The sequence below is a fragment of the Labrus bergylta genome, chromosome 14 (assembly GCF_963930695.1).
Source record: "Labrus bergylta chromosome 14, fLabBer1.1, whole genome shotgun sequence".
In the NCBI taxonomy this organism is placed as follows: domain Eukaryota; kingdom Metazoa; phylum Chordata; class Actinopteri; order Labriformes; family Labridae; genus Labrus; species Labrus bergylta.
In genome coordinates, this window is record NC_089208.1 from 13,642,739 (window position 1) to 13,662,597 (window position 19,859).

General features: G+C 39.0%; 3 protein-coding genes across 3 annotated transcripts; all 3 read left to right on the plus strand.

Annotated features, from left to right (window-relative positions):
• Window positions 1–3,169: 3,169 nt before the first annotated feature.
• arr3a (arrestin 3a, retinal (X-arrestin)) lies at window positions 3,170–10,058 on the plus strand. The gene is made up of 18 exons (XM_065963333.1): window positions 3,170–3,259; window positions 4,989–5,019; window positions 5,892–5,922; window positions 6,051–6,111; window positions 6,200–6,244; window positions 6,693–6,883; window positions 7,168–7,227; window positions 7,350–7,426; window positions 7,611–7,746; window positions 7,916–8,000; window positions 8,108–8,180; window positions 8,270–8,407; window positions 8,636–8,719; window positions 8,821–8,844; window positions 8,952–9,001; window positions 9,124–9,143; window positions 9,362–9,391; window positions 9,546–10,058. The coding sequence occupies exons 2-16, from the start codon at window positions 5,012–5,014 to the stop codon at window positions 9,126–9,128; spliced, it is 1,068 nt and encodes a 355-aa protein (XP_065819405.1). The 5' UTR covers window positions 3,170–3,259; window positions 4,989–5,011; the 3' UTR covers window positions 9,129–9,143; window positions 9,362–9,391; window positions 9,546–10,058.
• A 2,842-nt stretch (window positions 10,059–12,900) lies between these two features.
• On the plus strand, window positions 12,901–14,820 carry znrd2 (zinc ribbon domain containing 2). Its single transcript, XM_020657055.3, has 4 exons — window positions 12,901–12,979; window positions 13,459–13,610; window positions 13,718–13,802; window positions 13,983–14,820. Exons 1-4 carry the CDS (start codon window positions 12,964–12,966, stop codon window positions 14,423–14,425), a joined length of 696 nt encoding a protein of 231 aa, XP_020512711.1. The 5' UTR covers window positions 12,901–12,963; the 3' UTR covers window positions 14,426–14,820.
• Window positions 14,821–14,960: 140 nt separating this feature from the next.
• fam89b (family with sequence similarity 89 member B) lies at window positions 14,961–19,433 on the plus strand. Its single transcript, XM_020657056.3, has 2 exons — window positions 14,961–16,306; window positions 17,754–19,433. The coding sequence occupies exons 1-2, from the start codon at window positions 16,049–16,051 to the stop codon at window positions 18,009–18,011; spliced, it is 516 nt and encodes a 171-aa protein (XP_020512712.1). The 5' UTR covers window positions 14,961–16,048; the 3' UTR covers window positions 18,012–19,433.
• Window positions 19,434–19,859: the final 426 nt, after the last annotated feature.

The following is a 19,859-nucleotide window of genomic DNA, read 5'->3' on the forward strand; positions in this document are numbered from 1 at the left end:
TATGAAATATGAAATATTTACTGGTCAAGCAAATCAATGTATGGTTTGTTTTTTGAATGAATTTAAGCCGGTGCTGTTTCTAATTTGACTCGGTAAATTGTTCGAGCAATGCGGAAACATTTTGTAGCGTGTGATTAAAATATATTGTCTTCCTAGGATAATTTAATATTTTTTTCCGCAGTTATAATATTTGTTATTATTTGATTTCCCCATTACAGCAACCTGTGTGTCTTTTTTCATGTATGTACACTGAGAAGAGAAGAATGCAAGCTGGAGACAAATTCCTTCTTAGTGTAGGCCTATGTAGATGCTGATTTGATTAACTTTGTCATCTTACCTGTGTGCAGCATCTCTCTCTCTCTGTCCTAAACCAATAGATACATTTTGTCCCCTTTGGCTGACACTCCTGGTGGGACACTTCTCGTGGTTATTAGAGTGTTTGGCCTGACTGTTTGGTATTTAAAAAGGCTAAGCCACCCACAGGACTTTCACTTAGCTGGTCCTAAATAAAACCTTAGAGTACATGGGAACAGTGCCAGGTTAGAATTTCATGACCAGGTACTTACTAGACACTTTCTTCTGTCTTGTATATTTATATCTATTTTTTTTTATTTTAAACAGCATATTTATTTGAATTAATTATGTTATTGGTTTAAAAAAGAAGGATTACCACATTTCTTTTGTGGAAATGCTTTGATCAACAGTTAACAGAAGATTTACATCATTCTAGAAAAGGTATCATGCAGTAAGAAAAAGGCAAGCACAAAAAATAATTTGATCTATAATGGACTGCAAATTAGAAATACCAGTCATAGTATAATAAACTGGGTGCAACACAGCTAGCAGACCAGTTGGGTGTTTTATCTGTTCAGCTAGAAATGTGAAAAAGTGGAGAGACAGAACGTTTTCGTTACCACACTTAATTTCATGTAATCAAAAGTAATACAGCCAGTTCAGAGCGTTTGATTCTTGTAGTCTTTATTTTAATGAATCCTGTAAGTTTGAATAATATTTGAATAAGATCTAGCAAAATGCGCTTTTTTTGGCAATCCAAAAGTCCATCTTACGAACTTCTAATCTCCCGCCTTTCTTGTTTTTTGTAGACAAATGATTTGGTCTACAACATGCTCAACATTTGTTCATGTGTCCAAGAGTGAAATCCTGCTTTGGGAGATTCCCAGTCACGTTGGGTTCATGTTGGTGATCACAAAGGCTCAGAGCCAAAGAAGCCTTTTTCCAGGAAACGAACAAGTCCACAGACCAAACAGTGATTAGGGAAGATACAGTGTTAAAACCTGAGCTTACTTTTGGGTTTTAGTTTAACCTGCCCCGATATCAGAGGGTTGGAAAGTGTAGCTATGGAAATGTTTTTTTCTGCTTTATCAGATAATCTCCCCAACTTTAAGCTTTAGTTTTCCTTTGAATCATGCCAAATACAAAAAACAACCTGAGTGACGATAAAGCAGATAAAGCTTTAACGTAACTCTACACCTGCACTTGAACTGGCTCCTCAGCCAAGCCAAAGCCATTACAACACAGTGACCCTTGACTTGTGGAGCGTCCTCAAGGTAACTCTGCTGAACTTGACTGGATTACAACTAATGCCTTTTGTTTCTTTAACATCCCTTTAGTCATATTTTCATAATAAGTGCATTGAAAAATCAACTTAATTTGTTCTAAGCGTAAGTTATTTTCATGTGGTCATTGTTGGTCAGGTTAACCGATAAACCTTTAAATGTTGCCATAAATGATCTTAAACCTCAGAATCTCTATCTGTTTTTTTTTTTGTTTTTTTTATTTTATTAATCATCATTTAAATTGCTACAACTATACGATTGCTTTAATAAACAAAGGTGATTTTTTTGTTTGAAATATTCAAAGGGAAAGTAAAGTAATCAGTCCTTCATTCAGAGAACCTTCATCATTCAGGGATCCTAATATCGGTGTGTTATCATCCTCTTACACTCACACTTCTGAGTGACAGTTTTACAATGATCTATATGAAAGACACCATTTATTTAAAGCACGAGTGTATCAGTTACAAAACAGTCTGGAGGCTTTGGTATCATAATAAACTGAGACAGCTTGACTTAGATTTAAAATATTTTTAAAAAGTGATTTGAAATTGAACTTTCATCATGAGCTCATTAAAATGAACCTGTCAACGGTTTCCTTTGGGCTTCAAAGTTCAAAAGCCATCTCTTCTGTTAGTAATTTGTGCCTAATCTCTGGCACGTTACTGAGACACAGTTGAATAAGACAGCTTACTATTGACGTTACAGTCCATGCTCCGATCATCTGTGCTGTAATGTGACTAGGAGTCCTTAATCTGCTCAGATCAGACGGACTTGAATACATGGAAGTTCCACGCTGCTCCACAAAGACCTATAAATAACAAACACCCTTTAAATATACCTTTACTGTTCAGTCTACAAAAAAGAGGAGTATTCTTAATCATTAAACAGGTCTGAAAGTTCCTTGAGAAAAGTCTACTAAAACTCCAATTACAGGAAGTTAAATAATAAATGTTCAATGTGGTCATCTCTAAAAACCAAAAACACATTGTACTCTCATCTGGTATTGGTGAAATTTAAGTTTGCTTTATTTTTAACCCCTTTGTGTCTCTGAGCTTTTCTTAACAACACGTAAAAATAAAAATAATCAGTCACAAACAACAACAGAACATGCTTAAGATGCTTGTGCTAACTGCATACATTTGTTGTCATTCTGAGTTAAGGACACAGGATGACCCCTTGTTTGAAACAGGTGCAGCTCAGAGATAGATCAGGTTAAGAATAGAAGCTCTAAGTCTATTATTAAACACATGTTAACAAACATATTAAGCATAAAATCTAAAATTTTTGACCAAAAGTGTCAAAAATGTCTCTTGAATTATAACCCAGACTTAAAAGGACCTAAAACGTTATTCTGCTTTTTGTATTAATGAAGACGAGATTGTTTAGTTTGTGGAGAATCAGAGATTAACAGCCTACTACTAGCACAGCCAAGTGGAGGCGTGCATGGTTGTATGTCTGCCCCTGTGATTTAGCTTGCTGGTATTATTAAACCCTTTGTAGTCCAAAAAAGCTATCCCCTGATTGCTTAACTGGATTATGAAGCAGGCAACGACAGAAACAATGAACCAGCTAAGCCTGAATGATGCTTAGAGAGAGGCTAAGGGTATAAAAAGGGAGATCAACTGTTGAACATCGTATACTCTCCACTTACACCGACCAAGCTCCCAGACAGCTGACAAGAGGTAAGACTTCTTCAACTTCATGCATTGATGGATGGATGGTAAACAAATGCAGTTATGATGTCTGAATTTGTTGACCTTGCTGAAGACGCAGGATTAAACTATTGAATAGAATACACTGGTTAAGGAAAGCCTACTCATACTTTTAAAGGAGTTCAATGACTTTAAGATAAAAAATATCAAGTAATTTTGCGTCTTTATGCTAAATCAAAATTCATTACAAATGCAGTCTCCTGCAGGCCGTCTTACTGCCTTGGATTGTTCTGAACAAAAAAAGCGAATCATCTCTTCAACGGATAAATGCACATATGCTTAACAATTGGGAAATATACAAAGCGCACCATGAAGGGTCAAGATAGCAGCTGCTGAAATTTAGAGACTGATCTTAAACGACCAACACAGGATGTTCTGAATTCCCAGAGTCCCTATTATTAGATGGTGCAGTAATTTAACCCTGGTGATGAGCTACAATTGCAGTGGATAACATTTTAAGTGACGGAGAATGCTAACCATTAAATAGCACACTTTTCTGTTGTTTACACTGTATTAAGCGCAAGATACAGTTTTTACAGATTATTATGGAGGGAAATGCATCCTCTTTCTCTAATCATTTTTATACTGCCACCATCAATAGTGATACATTCAACAAAAATGGTAATATACCAAAGAGCTAAGTTTAAGACCATGGATTACAGGGAAGTATCATAGTTGCTAAGCAGTCAGTCAAAGTTGAGCATGGTTATTTTTTATCAAACTATTAAATAATCAGAATGTAGGAGTGTGCCTATAATTGGTACATCTCATTGGTCCAGAAATACACATGCATCCCTTGATCCCGAATCCACATTGTTGTTTTGAATTGGGGGAGCTCCTCCCTGAGAACATAAGTCACCATTCTCCTTAGCCTGTGTGGGTTTAACCCCCATAGCAATCTCTGTGCATACTGGAGAACCCAAAGAATGAATGGTCTGTCCATTGGGAATATAAAATGTTTATTATGAAACCTTGTGTTTCATTCAATGTGACAGTTCTAATGAAGCTCATTATATAACTCAGTAAGTTCCTGCTCAGATCCATTAGGTGTCATGCTGTGACAGGAACATCGTATGCTATGGGACATGATTAATTACATTACTCAATGGATTAAGTTCCACAGGTTTGATAGTAAATTATCTCTACAACTCATAAGAGAAATCTTATAGTAAATAAAAGCAAATCCCACTTTTGGGATTAATTTGAAATGTATAATGAACAACTATAAAACAGCCTCCAAATTATTCCATTAAATCCTCATTAAAGGGCTATAAGGAGATACTGTTAGGGCTTAGTGTCTCATTAGGACCAGGAAAACTATAGCAAGTTACTGAATGGGCTACATCCATTTAACTGTCCTTGAATAGTCCACGCAAGAAGCCGTTTTGGCAGTGCGATTTCATTGTGACATAATGGTGTGTGTTTGCGGAGTAAACCTGGACTGGAGTTTGGTGTGAAACCTGGTGTCTGCTGGACGAGGGCCAGTTAGCAGAAACAGAATAACAGATTTGGATCAGGAGTCCTAACACTGATGGTGTAATCTTATCACAAAGGATTAACCTTATGTTGCCTAAAACAAAACATCACCCCAAAAGCTGACAGTTGGCACAGGATCAATTTCTAAGTAATCATATTTGATTGATGCTGTGACCTTGTATTAATCTCGAGTTGCTCCTTTTTTTTTTTTTTCTTCAAACAGAACCCTCCTAAAGATCTTCAGAGATGGCAAAGTAAGTATTATTTTTGTTTTTTCTTCATGTCCTCAAAAAAGTGCTCAGGAAGTTAAAACTGAAAAATTAAACCTTGACAAAAAAAGGTATCTTTTTTTGTCATTGTGAAGCTCTCCAGACTTTCACTGTCTGAGCATTTCCATCAAATGTATCATAATTGGTAAGATTGATCTGATTTCTCAAAATAATTAAAACTACCTAAAAAGCTATTAAAACCTGCTTTTAAAAATGGAGTCACAGATTATGACCGGGGTCAGCCAACTCCTGAATGTGACAAGTAGTTTTTAAAGTGTTAATCGGAGGTTTGCAATGGATTAATCAGTATATGCGTTGGTTCAAATGGGCTCTTAGACAGAGACACGGGTAATGAGATATTTGGGAACAGGGCCAAACTTCATTTGCAGCTTCCTCACCTGGGCCAGCCTCTCAATCTGGGCACAATGAGGTAAAGCTGCTCCACTCTTAGCTTTTCCTAACTGGATAAAAGGGAATAAGGGATTACTTACCCTTCTGCTGCTCGCAAATGAACTTACTTCACCTTTACATCCTAAAAGTAATCATTAATTTATCTGGTTAATCCAGACGGTTACTCAGAACTGTGTTCAAAGGTTGTGCACTTATTTACATTCACAAGCAGCTTAAACTAATCTATGGCTTCACATCTATAATCAACTTTCTATTAATAAACGTATCGCTTCTCATTGTTCAGAGAAGTGATTTATTTTAAGGTTCGACTTAAGTTGAAAATTGAATGAAGACAGTAAACAAAGATTAATGACTGAGAGTGAAAATCGAGACGTCAAAATTAAGAAATAACATTGATAAATGACACACAAATGGTGTTAAAAGTCGTTTGTCCTTTATTCCCGCAGGGTTTACAAGAAGACCAGTGGAAACGGAGGGGTAAATCCACATTTCTTTTCTTCCTTTTCATTTTGTTTCATGTTTAAAATTATTGAAGCATACCTGGAAACAGACACCATCGAAACAATCTGAAAATCCTTCTTTTTTTTTTTCCTTCTGTCTGACAGCTGACCCTCTACCTGGGCAAGAGAGACTATGTGGACCATGTGATCAATGTGGACCAAGTTGGTAAGCTCCAGCTTCTGTGTGTTGGTCTGTGTGCTGCTGCACAGTCAGGATGATAGATATAATACTGTCTGCTCTCTTAACTTCTCAGACGGTGTTGTAAAGCTGGACACAACAGATTTTGGAGACAGGAAAGGTAAGTGATACCAGTAATGACCAAATGCATAGTTTATATATCTCTTTAATAGGAACAAGTCAAACCAAATCCTACTAGACAGCTGTTCTTTTATTGTATGTCTATGTCTATGTCCTCCCCCCTCCCCAATAATTCTCTCCTGTCCAGATTGTGGCAGTTTTACACCTTTACACTATCTCAACCATTAATAATCAAAATAAATCCAATAGCCTTCATTTACTTTGAAACAACTAGAATTAGGCTTTTATCTACAGGGAGGGGGGGAGCATAAACCACCTCATTTTAACCCCTTTCCTCTAAAAACAGAATACAAAGAAACAATAATCTCTGTAACTCAAAAGATCACATCTTAAAAAGGTCTGCGTTAATCTCCATTCCATATTTCAAAGCAAAACCTGTCATTTAAAATCAATATTGAAATATCCGCCCTGCTCATGTGTGTTGACAGTCTTCGTGCAGCTGGCATGTGCCTTCCGTTATGGCACTGAAGACCTGGATGTGATGGGCCTATGCTTCAGGAAGGACATCTGGATCAATCACGTCCAGATCTACCCTGAGTGCCACAAACCTGCTCAGAGCGCCATGCACGAGACCCTGCTGAAAAAGGCTGGAGACAGTGCATATGCTTTCTCTTTTGAGGTATGACATGTTCCAGATGAAATTATGAAGAGTTTAAGACTTCAGCTTGTCCAACCTACCTATTTGGCTTTACTTGAAATAAACAAATCAATTCATTTATCTATGGAGTTTTATTTGGTACCCGTTTTTTAGAATTTTGGGACACTAAACAAAAGTCTTTACGGTATTGGCTCTATAACTGATTCCTGTTTAGTCATTTGAATGCATTCACCCAAAAAAACAGGTACGAAAATATCAAAATAGCTCTTTGGCTAAGCTATAAATGTCCTTCTTTGTCTTTCTAGATCCCCACCAACCTGCCATGCTCAGTCTCTCTGCAGCCTGGACCAGACGACAAGGGGAAGGTAAAAGCTAACCCTAACACCAGAAAGAATCTCTCTAAATCCCACAGTTTGTGTGTAAAATGTTAAATATGCTACCTGTTTATCGTTGTAGCTATTGACATTTTTAATTTGTTTATTTAAAGGCTTGTGGTGTCGACTTTGAAGTTAAAACTTACCTTGCCAAGGAAAAGAGCAACGCTGATGAGAAGATTGAAAAGAAGTGAGTATGCTCTCTTCTTTGAACTGTCAAAGGAAAAGTCAGTGCAGAAAAAGCTCACTTTTAAGATACCCAAGAAGAAGTCCCCTTTGCCTCAGACAGAATGAGTCTGCGGCTGTGCCCAACTAACATTTCCTGTTTCCGTTTCCGATTCTTCTTCCTTCTCCTGTCCGGTTCTGACTGACAGAGACACTGCTCGCCTCATCATTCGTAAGGTCCAGTATGCCCCCTCCCAGGTCGGCGCAGGGCCGAAGGCAGATCTCTGCAAAAGTTTCATGATGTCCGACAAGCCTGTTCATCTAGAAGCCTCAATGGAAAAAGATGTACAGTGGTTTTCAAAATTCCTCAAAGACAGTCTTCTACAAAAATATGTTACATTTCTCTGCTATCATTAATCTTTTTTTAATGTTGACACAGCAAGCTTGAATGCAAACTGTTTTTCAACTCCACCATTTCTTACCATGAATTGTCTTTTTCCTTCTCTGTCAACAGCTCTACTTCCATGGTGAAGTAATCCCAATTAAAATCAAAATCAATAATGAGAGCAACAAAACAGTCAAGAAATTCAAAATCAGTGGTATTTACCTTAATTTAATAGTGTTTTTATAAGAGTTTAATTAATCTGGTACTGAAAACAAAGATTTGTCTCACACTCTTTCTCCATCTGTCTTCCTCATCTCATAGTGGAACAAACCACAGACATTGTCCTCTACTCTGCAGACAAATACACCAAGCAAGTTTTTTGCCAAGAGTTTGGGTACGTAGGCAGAAATCTGAAAGCAAGATAATCACAGAAGCATAGCAAAGAAACAGAAACATGTTCATGTTTGGTTTAATTCTCCACAGAGAAACAGTGGATTCCAACGGCACCTATGAGAATACTCTGTCCATCACCCCCCTGCTCTCTGACAACAAGGAGAAACGGGGGCTGGCACTGGATGGACGACTGAAAGATGAGGACACCAACTTGGCCTCCACCACTATGTAAGTTTAACATGTACTTCATTTGGTTATGGATTAAAAGTTGGGACAATAAATCAGAAATCAAAATTGGACATGGTTAGTTTTCCATTGCATAGTCATAGTTCGGAATTTGTAGATTTACATCAACTTTTTGCTTTCTTGCATATCACCTTGTGTTATATAAGTTATAAAAAAAGTAAACCAAATCAAACCTTCTGAACCCTACACGCTTGTAAATCCTCTCTACAGGCTGCGAATGGGTTTAGAAAAAGAAGTGCTGGGAATCCTGGTCTCCTACAAGATTAAAATTAACCTCATGGTGGCCGGAGGAGGGTGAGTGACTGTTCCTCTTCAAGAACTCTGAGCTTAAGGAACTGAAAATAAAACCTAAGCATGAAAACAAACCATCTCTCTTGTCTTTATCGCTCTTGTAGCTTGCTGGGCGGCCTCACCTCCAGGTGAGTTGTTATTTCAAATCATATCACAGTTAAAAGCCCAAAGCAATGATTACCACTAATCATCTGTATTAATTTGATTGGTTGCTTGGTTTGTTTTTTTTCTTCAGTGACGTCACAGTGGAGCTGCCATTGAGTCTCATGCACCCCAAACCAGAAGGTATGTTTCTTTATCACAAACCTGTACAAAAACAATACAATGACACCAGTTCACCTCGCTCCTTATGTTCTAATTTTATGTTTATCTTATGTTCAAATCAATCTACCTCCCAAATTTTGCAGAGTAAAGACAATACACCATTGTAAGTATCCAGTTGCTTTTATGTTGATATGCTGAATTTTTGTGAGAGAGAGAGAGAGAGAGAGAGAGAGAGAGAGATATATATATATATATATATATATATATATATATATATATATATATATATATGTCTATATTGCAAGTTGTAAAGTACATTTTTCATTTCTTTAGGTATTTGTTACTGACTGATAAATCTCAGCCTCTTTTTTTCTCCTACAGTGTCTTGAAAGAAAACTCCCCATAGTCAAGGTGAGGTTCAATTTTTGCAAACTCTGTAAATAAATTGTGTGAAGCAAAGATTAATTTAAACTCTGATGGCATTCAAATGAGAGAATGAAGATGTTAAAACAATTTCAGGTGATGATTGTGTTCATTTTACCAACATACTGTTACTTCTTTTCAGAGAGGATGTTACCCCAGAGGTTGAAAAGAACTCGCAGATTGACAGTAAGAAGGGTAAAAGACACAAAACCAAGACAAAGATGATGGATGAGGCCGATGTAATGAAACCCTATAACCATAAACATACAGCTGACGTCTAAACACCTTACAAGGACAAAAGATGTAATCAAGATGCAACATCTGACCTTAACAGATTGTATTGTTTATGTTTTTCTGTGTTTAATTGTTGTTATAGTGAGAGCATTTTAATTGTAAAATAGTTTCCAACATTTAGAGACCAAAGACTGCTGTAGAACCAAACAAATAAAAGTCTTTTTCACTTAACTGCAGTGTATGAGTGAGGGGGGAGATAGGAAATCAGTCAAAGACCCTAAAAACCACTGTGCTTTGGATTACAGTGATACACTTCTCTCATTTTGATGTTTTTTTTTTCTTCTGTGAATTGTACCAGATTATGTTTTTGACGTGAAGTCAGATATAGTCAAAATACAATAAAATAATTTAAAAACCAGAATATCTGTGGTATGGGGTTTTTTTTCTGTTTGGGAAAGACCATTCATTAGTTTAAGGTTCAGCTTTTGCTACATATTGCTATATTTTTCATTCGTAGAGCAGCACTTTAAAGAGTTTTTTCAGGGGCACAGATAGGATGCTTAGAAGTGAGAATAGGGCAGATTGATTGACGCTTTACTGTATACAAATTAAAGGGCACAATAGCTCACAACAGTATTTTATATTGTTTAATTATATTAGAGAAAGCTATTTATATAAATAGAAAAATGAAATATCTATCATCTAACTCTTGCTTGAAAAATGCCTGGGCTTACATTGTTTGATTGATGGGTTATTTTTTTTTCATCTTCTTGTCAAGTATATAAAGGGCTTGACCCGTGTGGGCTGACTATGCCTAGTCTGATAAAGTCCCCCACATTAAGTTATACAACAATACAAGAGAAACAGTAGAGGACCCTTTCCAAACAACTTAGGAAGAGTAAACAATTTCCTCTGGTAACAAAGAAGAGGACAATATCATTTTTATTTATTCAAACTGGAAAATTACGAAAGCGTATTGCTGCCACTCTGTTAAATCAATATAATTTATAATAAATAATTTTATAATGTGATAAGTTTATGTAATTACTGAAATAAAGGTTGAACCTTTGGAAAGTTCTTTTGGTTTGGGTGGGCAGATATGGAATGATTCCGGTCAGAGAATCAGGACAGGAGAGAGGATATCACAGCTCAAGGGTTTTATTCCTTTAAAGACAGGCCACTTCCATCAAGTGAGCTTGGCTTATCCGTGAGTGTGTGTGTGTGTGTGTGTGTGTGTATTAATATCATTTAGTCATTTAGTCATTGTGTGATGCAGGGGTGCCCCTGTTTCAGTTGCCCCCAGACCCTGCGGAGGGGGCCAGCTGATAGGGTTGCCTACTACTGCTACCCTCTCGCCAAGCTTGAACAACCCCCAGACCTGATGGGAGGGGATCTGTTTGTGCTGGTACTTGGGTATCATCTGATTAATTTCTTTCAGTCACAGTATTTTTATCATTGTAATTGTTTTTTATGCATTTGCATTTATTTGTATTTGTTATTATTATCGTTGTCCTTAAGTCTATACTTTTTCTTCCTTTTTTAACATTTGCATTTAGAGATGGACCACTGAGAGGATGGAGGCAACAGGAGGGGATAAAAAGCATATTCAAAAGTGTACAGTAGTAATTATGATAATAATAGTAAAAAAAACAGCAAAGGTTTGTTGGCACGAGGTGATAGCAGTAGTAATTATAAGAGAAACAGAAAATACATAAATAATGAATAAAACAAGGCAACCAAAGAAGAACAGACAATCATCTAGATGGAGAAAGAGAAAGAAAAAAGAAAGTTTATTTTATTTTAAGAAAGAAAAGAAATGCATGAAAACGAAAGTGGCTATGATGAGAATTTATGATGATGAATATGATACGAATTTAAGGGGAGAGAGAGGAAATAAATCAATAAATAGGTCATAATAAAGCGGTGGCTAAGGTAAAAAAAATAAAAAATTAATAATAACAATAATTAAAAATAATTTGATAGTAAGAGGAAAATAAATTCACAAATAAGTTGTGATAGTTATACAGAAAAAAAAGGATGTGTCTTTGTGTGTGTGTCTTTATGTGCATGTGTGTGTTTGTGTGTGTGTATGTGTATTTATGTGTGTGTATGTGTGTAAGTGTGCGTGTGTGTGTGCGTGTGTGTCTTTATGTGTATGTGTGTGTGTGTGCATGTGTCTGTATTTGTGGAAGTGAATATCGGGGGTTTGAACTGTGTTGTTCGGGCAGTAATGAGGTGAGGATTGGCTCCCAAGTTGTCAGAAATTGGTGTGTTTTATTGTGGATTTATGCTTTAAGTTTTTCCATGACAAAGAGGTCTATCCATACTGAGGTGTTTCTCTGCCCTTTCCTCCTCATTTTCCCTCTCCACCCTTTCTTTCTCCTTCCTCTGCAGCTCCTTTCTCTCTTTCTCCAGCATCCTTCTCTCTGTCTCCTTTTCTTTCTCCATCCTCTCTCTCTCCATCCTCAGCAGCTCTTCTCTCTCATTTTCCAACCTCTGTCTCTCCTCTTTTTCCTTTTCCACCCTCTCTTTCTCTTTCCTCTCTGCCGCTTCTCTCTTTGCCCTCTCTTCTTCCTCCCTCTTCATGTTTTCAATCCGTTCGTTCTCCGTTCTCTCCCTCTCTTCCTCCTGCTCAAAGGCTGCCATGTCTCAGACTTGCAACCAGACTTATACCGCCCAACTGTACACACTCTGGACACACGCTCCTCCTATGCTCTGCTCTGCTGCATCGAAGCCTTGAGCTTTATGACATCTAAGCTTTTTTTACTCAGGGCCCGTTAACTCTGGTCAGGCTTAAAAACATACGTTTTAATGTTACAAGGTGATAAGTTTATGTTCTAAATAAAATTATTAGATTAGATGTTTATTGCCATTTGCACATGTACATGACAGTACAGGTACATTGGAATTTTTGTGCATGTCTCTTATCACGTTACAGCGAGAACATATTATGTAATTACAATAAACGTATCAAGTTATGTTGTAAACTGATCCTTATTTTTATATTCCAGAGTGGCGGCAATATATTTCCATAGAAAGAATACAGTGGGCAGAGTATAGCATTATGCAGGTGTACATAAATAGTGATGCTTACAAAAATATAATCACATTTTTGAGAGAAAATGACCACTTGGTTTTTCAAGCGCCACTTTCCTAATTATGGAAAATATGACAGCTTTGCAATAGAAAATACCGACACGTGAATAAGAGAGGCAGTATTGCAAGTATGGGGATGTCAACTACCATGAAACTTCACAGAAGAAGAAAAGATGACGACATTTGACGACTCCGACGTCATTACGCACAACGTTTAGCACTGAAGCAACATGGCTCTGAATAGAGGTTTGTCAACTTCTAAGTTTATTAACAAGCTAACTGTGACGTTTTTTTTTTTACGATAGACCTTTACGGTGGACCAAGAACTATTTGTCAGAACAAGTAGAAACTCGTTCTCGCGTTTTGTTTAGTTCTCACTGCGATGTTTTGTTTTCACATTTTATATGAATATCGTTAGCCCTCGCTAGCCCGGTTGATTTGCTAGCTTAGCTTGTTTCACAGAAGAGCAGTGCGGCAATTTGTGTGCATGCTCTGAAACAACAATACGTAGACCAAACGATTTAACACATTGTCCCTAAAGTGCAGACATCTTACTGTGGATTATTACACGGCATACTGCTTACAAAGAGCCGACTTTTATACACGATGTAGCATTGCTGAGGACTGTTTATAAGAAACGTCACAGCAACAGGCTTCTGGTGATAGTCGTGTTTGTGTTGTTCATATACTGTATTATTAAACAAGCGTTTTGTCACTGACCCCAGATGATGAGGACTATGAGTGGGAGCCTCCAACAGAGGCAGAGATGAAGGTGATCCAGGCTCGCAGAGAGCATCAAGACAAAATCAGTAAGCTGATGGGAGGCTACCTGCTCAAAGGATACAAGATGCTGGGAGACTGCTGTGATGTGTGTGGGGTGAGTGCAGTCTGTTGCTTATTCTTTGGGGTTTTTTTGTGATGCTGGACGCACCTTAAATATTGAGGAAAGACTTCGATGTGTGTGCTGATGTGTTTTCTTTGCAGACGATTCTTCTTCAGGATAAACAGCAGAAAATCTACTGTGTCTCATGTCAGGAACTTGATTCAGATGTTGACAAGGACAACCCTGGTAAACACAAGACACACACTCACTTAAGAAGCACAATTAATGAGAAAACAGGTTTCATTTAGTGTCTTCTGTTACATCCTCACCTAGTTTATGTCTCAGATCCTTCTTTATTACGGCCAATGTTGCTTAAAGTTACTTGTATTTTGTCTCCTATGTTTCCCTTCTCTCTGCCCCTCTCAGCTCTCAATGCACAGGCAGCATTGTCTCAAGTGAGAGAAAGACAACTTGCAGCCCAGTCGCCCACACCGTCCCAGGCTCCTGTTGTCGATGGCCCCAGCAGCAGCAGCAGCAGCAGCAGTCAGGCAAGTGTGTCAGTTCCCAGACCAGAGCACTGTGAAGGGGCTGCTGCAGGAGGAAGAGCGATCCTGCCTCCAGCTGCTGTCCCTCTTCCCTCGCCTCCTGCCGCCACCACATCCCTGGCACCTGCTCGCCCTCCAGTTATTCCACAGAGTGCTGCCATCCAACCTGTGCTACAAGAAGCAGAGGAAGCTGTTCTAACCAAACTTCGCTGGGCCACTAACCAGTTACAGAGTTCAGCCTCCCTGGAGGCGAGCATCCAGCTCTGCAGCCTCATCGCTAGCTGTGCCAGCTCACTGCGCAGCCTCAAGGAGCTCAGCCAGTAGCCCTCTTAGGAAAGGTCGAAACCATGGATTAAAAGGAACGGTGTTCCTACTTGTCTCTTTCCTGGAGCACTGACTCTGGTTCGCTGCTTTACAGCATTTCTCTTGGACTGAATCCTTTCATAGAGCTGAATTGAAAATTGGTCAACAATTGCACTTGAAGTAGGATTAAAATGTCACAATTGCTCCGTTGCTCTTCAGTTAACAGTCCTGTATGGCTGGCAGAAATAGTATGTTACATGGTTTTGTATGTTTAGGTACCTACCAATGTTTCAACATTTGACTGTTTTTGTTCATGCATAAATTGTGGTATAAGAAAAGAACATTTTAAATGCAAACGTATCACACATATTGATTTATAAGCAACTGGTCAATAAACAACTTAAAATAAGACTATATTCCACCGTAACAGACAGCTGATTATTATTTTATAATTGATTACCTTTTCTTTATTCTAAATGGCCACCAATTTGACATCTGAGCATTAACAACATATTTTTTCTAATCGGTTGTTCTGTTGAACCTAAAGCATGGTGTGCATTTTGGAAATCACAAGATAATAAAACCCTCCTTGGTGCCCATTGCCCACATACTGTACCTGTACAATTGTGTGTCACAAGTGGGTCTTGGGCCAATATACAACAAAAGACCACACTTCAGTTCATAAGTCATATGTTAAGTCTGACACTTATGTGTTATCTTCACTGATGGAAAGACTGTCATGTTTTGCTGGCAGCTCTGAGGTTTTATTACCAAGAGACATAACGGTGATACGTAATAGACGTGATGCAGTGGCCGATTCTGGCGTCAGACTCGTATTGCTTTTTATTCATTATACCATCCAAAGCAAATAAACTGCACTTCATACTACATAAAATGCCAGTGTCATTTCATCCGAGTTGGTAAGTTTTTAATAACCCAGGGTAAATCTATGCCTGTACTGGACCTATGCCGTATTTTTCTTTCCACGAGAGGGCGCCAAAGGCCAAAAATGTGTTAACTAGGAAAACTGTATAGAAATAAGGACTTCTTAAAGGACTAATAAACTTGTAGCATGCACTTCTGTCTAAAATGTGCACTGTGTATTACAAATACTGGAAAGCTCCATCCATAACACTGAATCAAATTATTGACATGTATTTCCTGTTTCTGTGAAGGTGGTACATTGAGCAGTCAAACTTGTTCCAGTCGGTGTGTGAACCTCTGTATTTTGTCTAAACGGGGCTCAGCATTCATCCAGTCAAATCAATCAAACCACTGCCAGTCCCTTTCACCCCACACTCGCGGGGCGTGGCGCGGTCCCTGCCGGGAGGAGCCGGGGTGGGGGGGCTGGCTGGGGTACACTCTCCCACACACAAAGGAGAGGAAACAACAAAGCCAGGAAGCCTGTCAAGAACCCGGAGTTCACTGCGTCTACTGTAGCCTGCTCTCATCCAGAAAACAGAAGCGTTGACTTTCCTGTGCCTGCTTTTTTTTTTTTTTTTTTTACCAGTACCTTCCCTCTCCTCCTCCGCCCTATTCTGCCGCTGGGAGAGAAGAAATTAGCACCTCGAAAGTGTACGCGCATTTTGAGAGTGATTCTTGGATTCATGTGCTGAGTCAGCTGCCACCCCCCCCCGTGTCGTGATGAACGGGAGTCAATGCAGCGCGGCGGACAGTCCGGTAGTCGATGTCCCGTCCTCAGTGGAGGGTCTGCCGCCGCTGCCCAAAGGCCTGAGCGGCATCCTGAACTCCAGCGGCGGCTCGTGGCGGGACATCGAGAAGGTACACAGCAAGAGAGCGCGCATCCAGGCCGACATCAGCAGGGGAGGCGTGGACGCGCCACACGTCAACAGCAAGCCCTGCGGACTGGACGCCGCTTTGGCTTTACTGCGGAAAGAGATGGTGAGCAGGGGCGTGTCCAGACTTCTTCGGCTGGGGTGGCATGAAGTTTGTGGGTGCCCACACTTTCTACACTTTCTATCCCCGCTAATTATATGTAGGCCTAGTAACAGCATGGCACACAAATACATCTCCTTTGATTCTTTAGAGAGTCAAAAACCAATATGTGCAAAGCAAAGTCACAATTTACAGAACTTAGAAAATTGCATGCACATACTTGTTTAACTTGCAAAAATCCCTTCATTGGCAAGGAAGTCCATTGCAAGTTAGACCGTATGCACAAGTTTATGGAAAAAGCAAATAATGTAAAGTATTGATCAACAACTGAAATAACAGAAAACCACCAGCAGCCTCTTGAAACCAGCCAGAATAGTTGACTTTAACTAGTTCCCGTCTCTGATGAGGCTAATAGACAATCTTATGCTGCATTCACGTGGTGTCGGACCCAACGGAAAAACGAGTTTCCGAGTTGTAAAATGCACATGAACACCTGCTCAAGTCGGAACAACAACTCGGAAACTCAGAAAATAATTAGGTGCCCGACTTGACGTCAGAATCGTCATCACATAGGGGGCAAAATATGTTTTGTTATTGTTAACAATTATTTTTTAAATTAATTCACGTATTGCACATCAACTTTTTGCTCAAATATAACTTTTGATAATGACATTTCACAGATATTCTTCATAGCATCAACGCTGTTTTTTGCTTTTGTTACAACATTCCACCTTTTTCGAACTGAAATCACTTGAACACACTAAAGTAGGAAGAAGAACTTCCAAACTCGGAATCTTGGACCACCCGAGCAGCACATGAATGCAGCATTAGATTTGGATTTTGGGGTGGCACGTAGGGTGGCAAATCAGATTTCAAGGGGTGCACATGCCACCCATGGCCACCCATCTGGACACGACCCTGGTGGTGAGGTGCCTTTGTCTGATGGTGTCTGGTGTCTGGTGTCCAAATAGCAAAGCTATACAAGGAAATCATGGAATGCACCTTTCTGCTTCCACAAACTCATTTCTTAAGCCATCATTATGGAATACATTTGACTAAATAATGTACTTAAGGTCCTCTTAAAGCTTAGCTAAAACTGCATCAAATCAGTGAAAAAAGTTTGCTCAGGTGTGCAGATAAAGATCATTAACCATCTCCAAGGTTAATGTAAGATTTCCTTTAATGTTCATCTTTCATATAGGCTACAAAACGGTCCAACCTTGTAATTGGGAAAGACAAGAGTCATTATATAAATCCTGATATAAAGTACTGTTGCACTGGGACTTTTGTGTTTATGTAAAGATATAAAATATGCAATAATGTGTTTCTTGGCGGAAGTAATTGTGTACTAATACATGTTTCTTGTAGTACTGAGTAACAGCACTCCCTTTTGTGTGTTTTTGTTTAAATCACGTAAGGCCAGAATCTGTGTTTTGTGTTTTGTGTGCAACAGGTGGGTCTGCGCCAGCTTGACATGTCTCTGCTGTGCCAGCTGTGGTCTCTCCAAGAGGCGATCCAGGACTACAGGGGCTCCTCGCTTCTGTCTGAGGCCTCTTTAAGTGCTTATAACGGGGATTCTGAAGAGGAGGAGGAAGATGAGGAGGATAGAGGAGTTCTCTTGCAGCCGCCATCCTCCTCATCCTTGTCTGTGCCCCAAGCCATCAGCAACTCCAGGGACCAGTGGATCAAGGACTCCTTTCATATCCCCTGATAATCATACAGTCATATGCACCATGCTGCAGCAACGTGATTATGGTGTCCAAAATTGGATATCTATTTCTTGACTTTTTAGCCCATGTGCTCTAGTTTATATCCTATTTTTCTCTCATCCGTATTTATTCTTTCAGCACAACTTCTTACTGGTTATCTTTTGATTTTAACACTTAAATGCAAAATCAGTGCCCGGTTTATGAAAGTCATCTTTCATTTGCTTGACATTTGAGGTTTGAACAAGATTACAAGATTTCATATGTGGCCTTTTCAGAAGCATCCATTTTTATTTTCCAAATCTTTGCTCCACTGGATCTTTTTGTCCTTCTACTTGGGTTTTTTTTTTTTTTACACTCCAGCTATGTAGTGGTTGGCAGGGGATGTAAAGTAAGTAGTTAAACTCTACCTGTTGATATATAGTTTTGTGGTATGTCAAAGGACGGAAAATCAATTGCTCTTAATACAAGCTGTTAACTGTGTGCTCATGCAGCAGAGATGGTTTAAAAAATCTATTTCTTAGTATTAGAACAAATGGACCCACTGCCACAAACCTGTACTAATCTATATTTGTATACTTGGATTAAAGGCAATAGAAGGATTCTACTGCAGAGCATGACCAACAGGGGGCACACTGTTTCCAGTGGAGCGCTCCCTCCTTCACCCCTTAAGACCGCCTTCTCCTCTGCGGTCCTGTTTGAAGCAGTCCAGTGGGGAAAACCATTTGCTGTGGAGGTAGCAGGAATGAAGGGGGTCGACAAGTGTGTGGACAGTCTCATGCTGTTCTCTATTTATAATGAACACATGTTGGGGTTATTGTTAGAATCTCTCTGGCGGTCTAGCAGAGATAAACTGCATGTGTTCGTTAGCTCTTCATTTAATTCTCATGTTTTTGTGAATTTGTATTTATAAGTGATAGACAGTTTTATACATTTCTTATCTTCGCTGCCTCGCTTTTCTTTTCTTTGTTGTCATCTTTTGTATACAGCTGTTATTATCACACCGCACTGTTACTTCGGGTCGGGTAATTGTGCACTACAGTGAGTGATTATTAAAATAAATAGAGGTTAGACTGGAGGTAAGCACTGTTGATGTCAATGATGTGTTTAACGGCGGAGGATGCAATAGAGTTTACTGAGGTCTGGAATACAGAAAAATAATAATTCAGATGTAAATATTTACTTATAACCAATGTTGTAACTAATCATTTATTGTCTGAAGATCATACAGTAAAAAGACTCTGCGATTAGCAAGGAAAGACTTTCAGCCACTCATTTGTTTTCTTGTTTTCATTCTTCAGCCTGACAAGCGACTCAAAAAACCTAGAATGGAACTGGAGTTGAATGACTCTTATCAAAGCAGACTGCCAGCTGACCTTGAATGTAGATATCTGTTTATTAAATTAAATACAACTCAGTCACTGACAGGTGATTGCCACTAGGATCCTTTTATTACATTACAGCCTTTTGTGAAGTCTTTTGTGTTTTGCCTCGTTTCCTCTCCACACACCGACTTGTCCTGCACATGACTACCACCTGTTGAAAAGCAGGTGGAGGATACTACTACGGACCACGGACAGACACCAGAATGCCGCCTCCAAAAGCAGTGTTCATCTTCCAACTGATTCTGTAATCAGACTGATGATAGAGATGAACTTTTTTTTTTACCCCACTGCCTTAAGCATTCACTTCATTGACTGCTGAAGTTAATTTCCTATTAAATCTTTGCTCCCAAAACATATTAAAACATACAGGGATGTCAGCGGACGAGTCGACTCATCAACTTGTCATTTAGAATATGCACAGTCTAGAGTTGAGTAAGTAATAATGGACATCCCGAATACTGGACACAC

What these genes read in the sequence shown, in the direction of transcription:
- arr3a (XM_065963333.1), top strand. An exon ending in GATGAGAAGATTGAAAAGAA is followed by an intron (nt 7,427 to 7,610) that starts GTGAGTATGCTC and finishes TCTGACTGACAG; the next exon opens with AGACACTGCTCGCCTCATCA. An exon ending in CAAGAAATTCAAAATCAGTG is followed by an intron (nt 8,001 to 8,107) that starts GTATTTACCTTA and finishes CTCATCTCATAG; the next exon opens with TGGAACAAACCACAGACATT.
- znrd2 (XM_020657055.3), top strand. An exon ending in ACTGCTGTGATGTGTGTGGG is followed by an intron (nt 13,611 to 13,717) that starts GTGAGTGCAGTC and finishes TTTTCTTTGCAG; the next exon opens with ACGATTCTTCTTCAGGATAA. An exon ending in TGTTGACAAGGACAACCCTG is followed by an intron (nt 13,803 to 13,982) that starts GTAAACACAAGA and finishes TGCCCCTCTCAG; the next exon opens with CTCTCAATGCACAGGCAGCA.
- fam89b (XM_020657056.3), top strand. Translation starts at nt 16,049, where the DNA reads ATGAACGGGAGTCAATGCAGCGCGGCGGACAGTCCGGTAGTCGATGTC. An exon ending in CTTTACTGCGGAAAGAGATG is followed by an intron (nt 16,307 to 17,753) that starts GTGAGCAGGGGC and finishes TGTGTGCAACAG; the next exon opens with GTGGGTCTGCGCCAGCTTGA.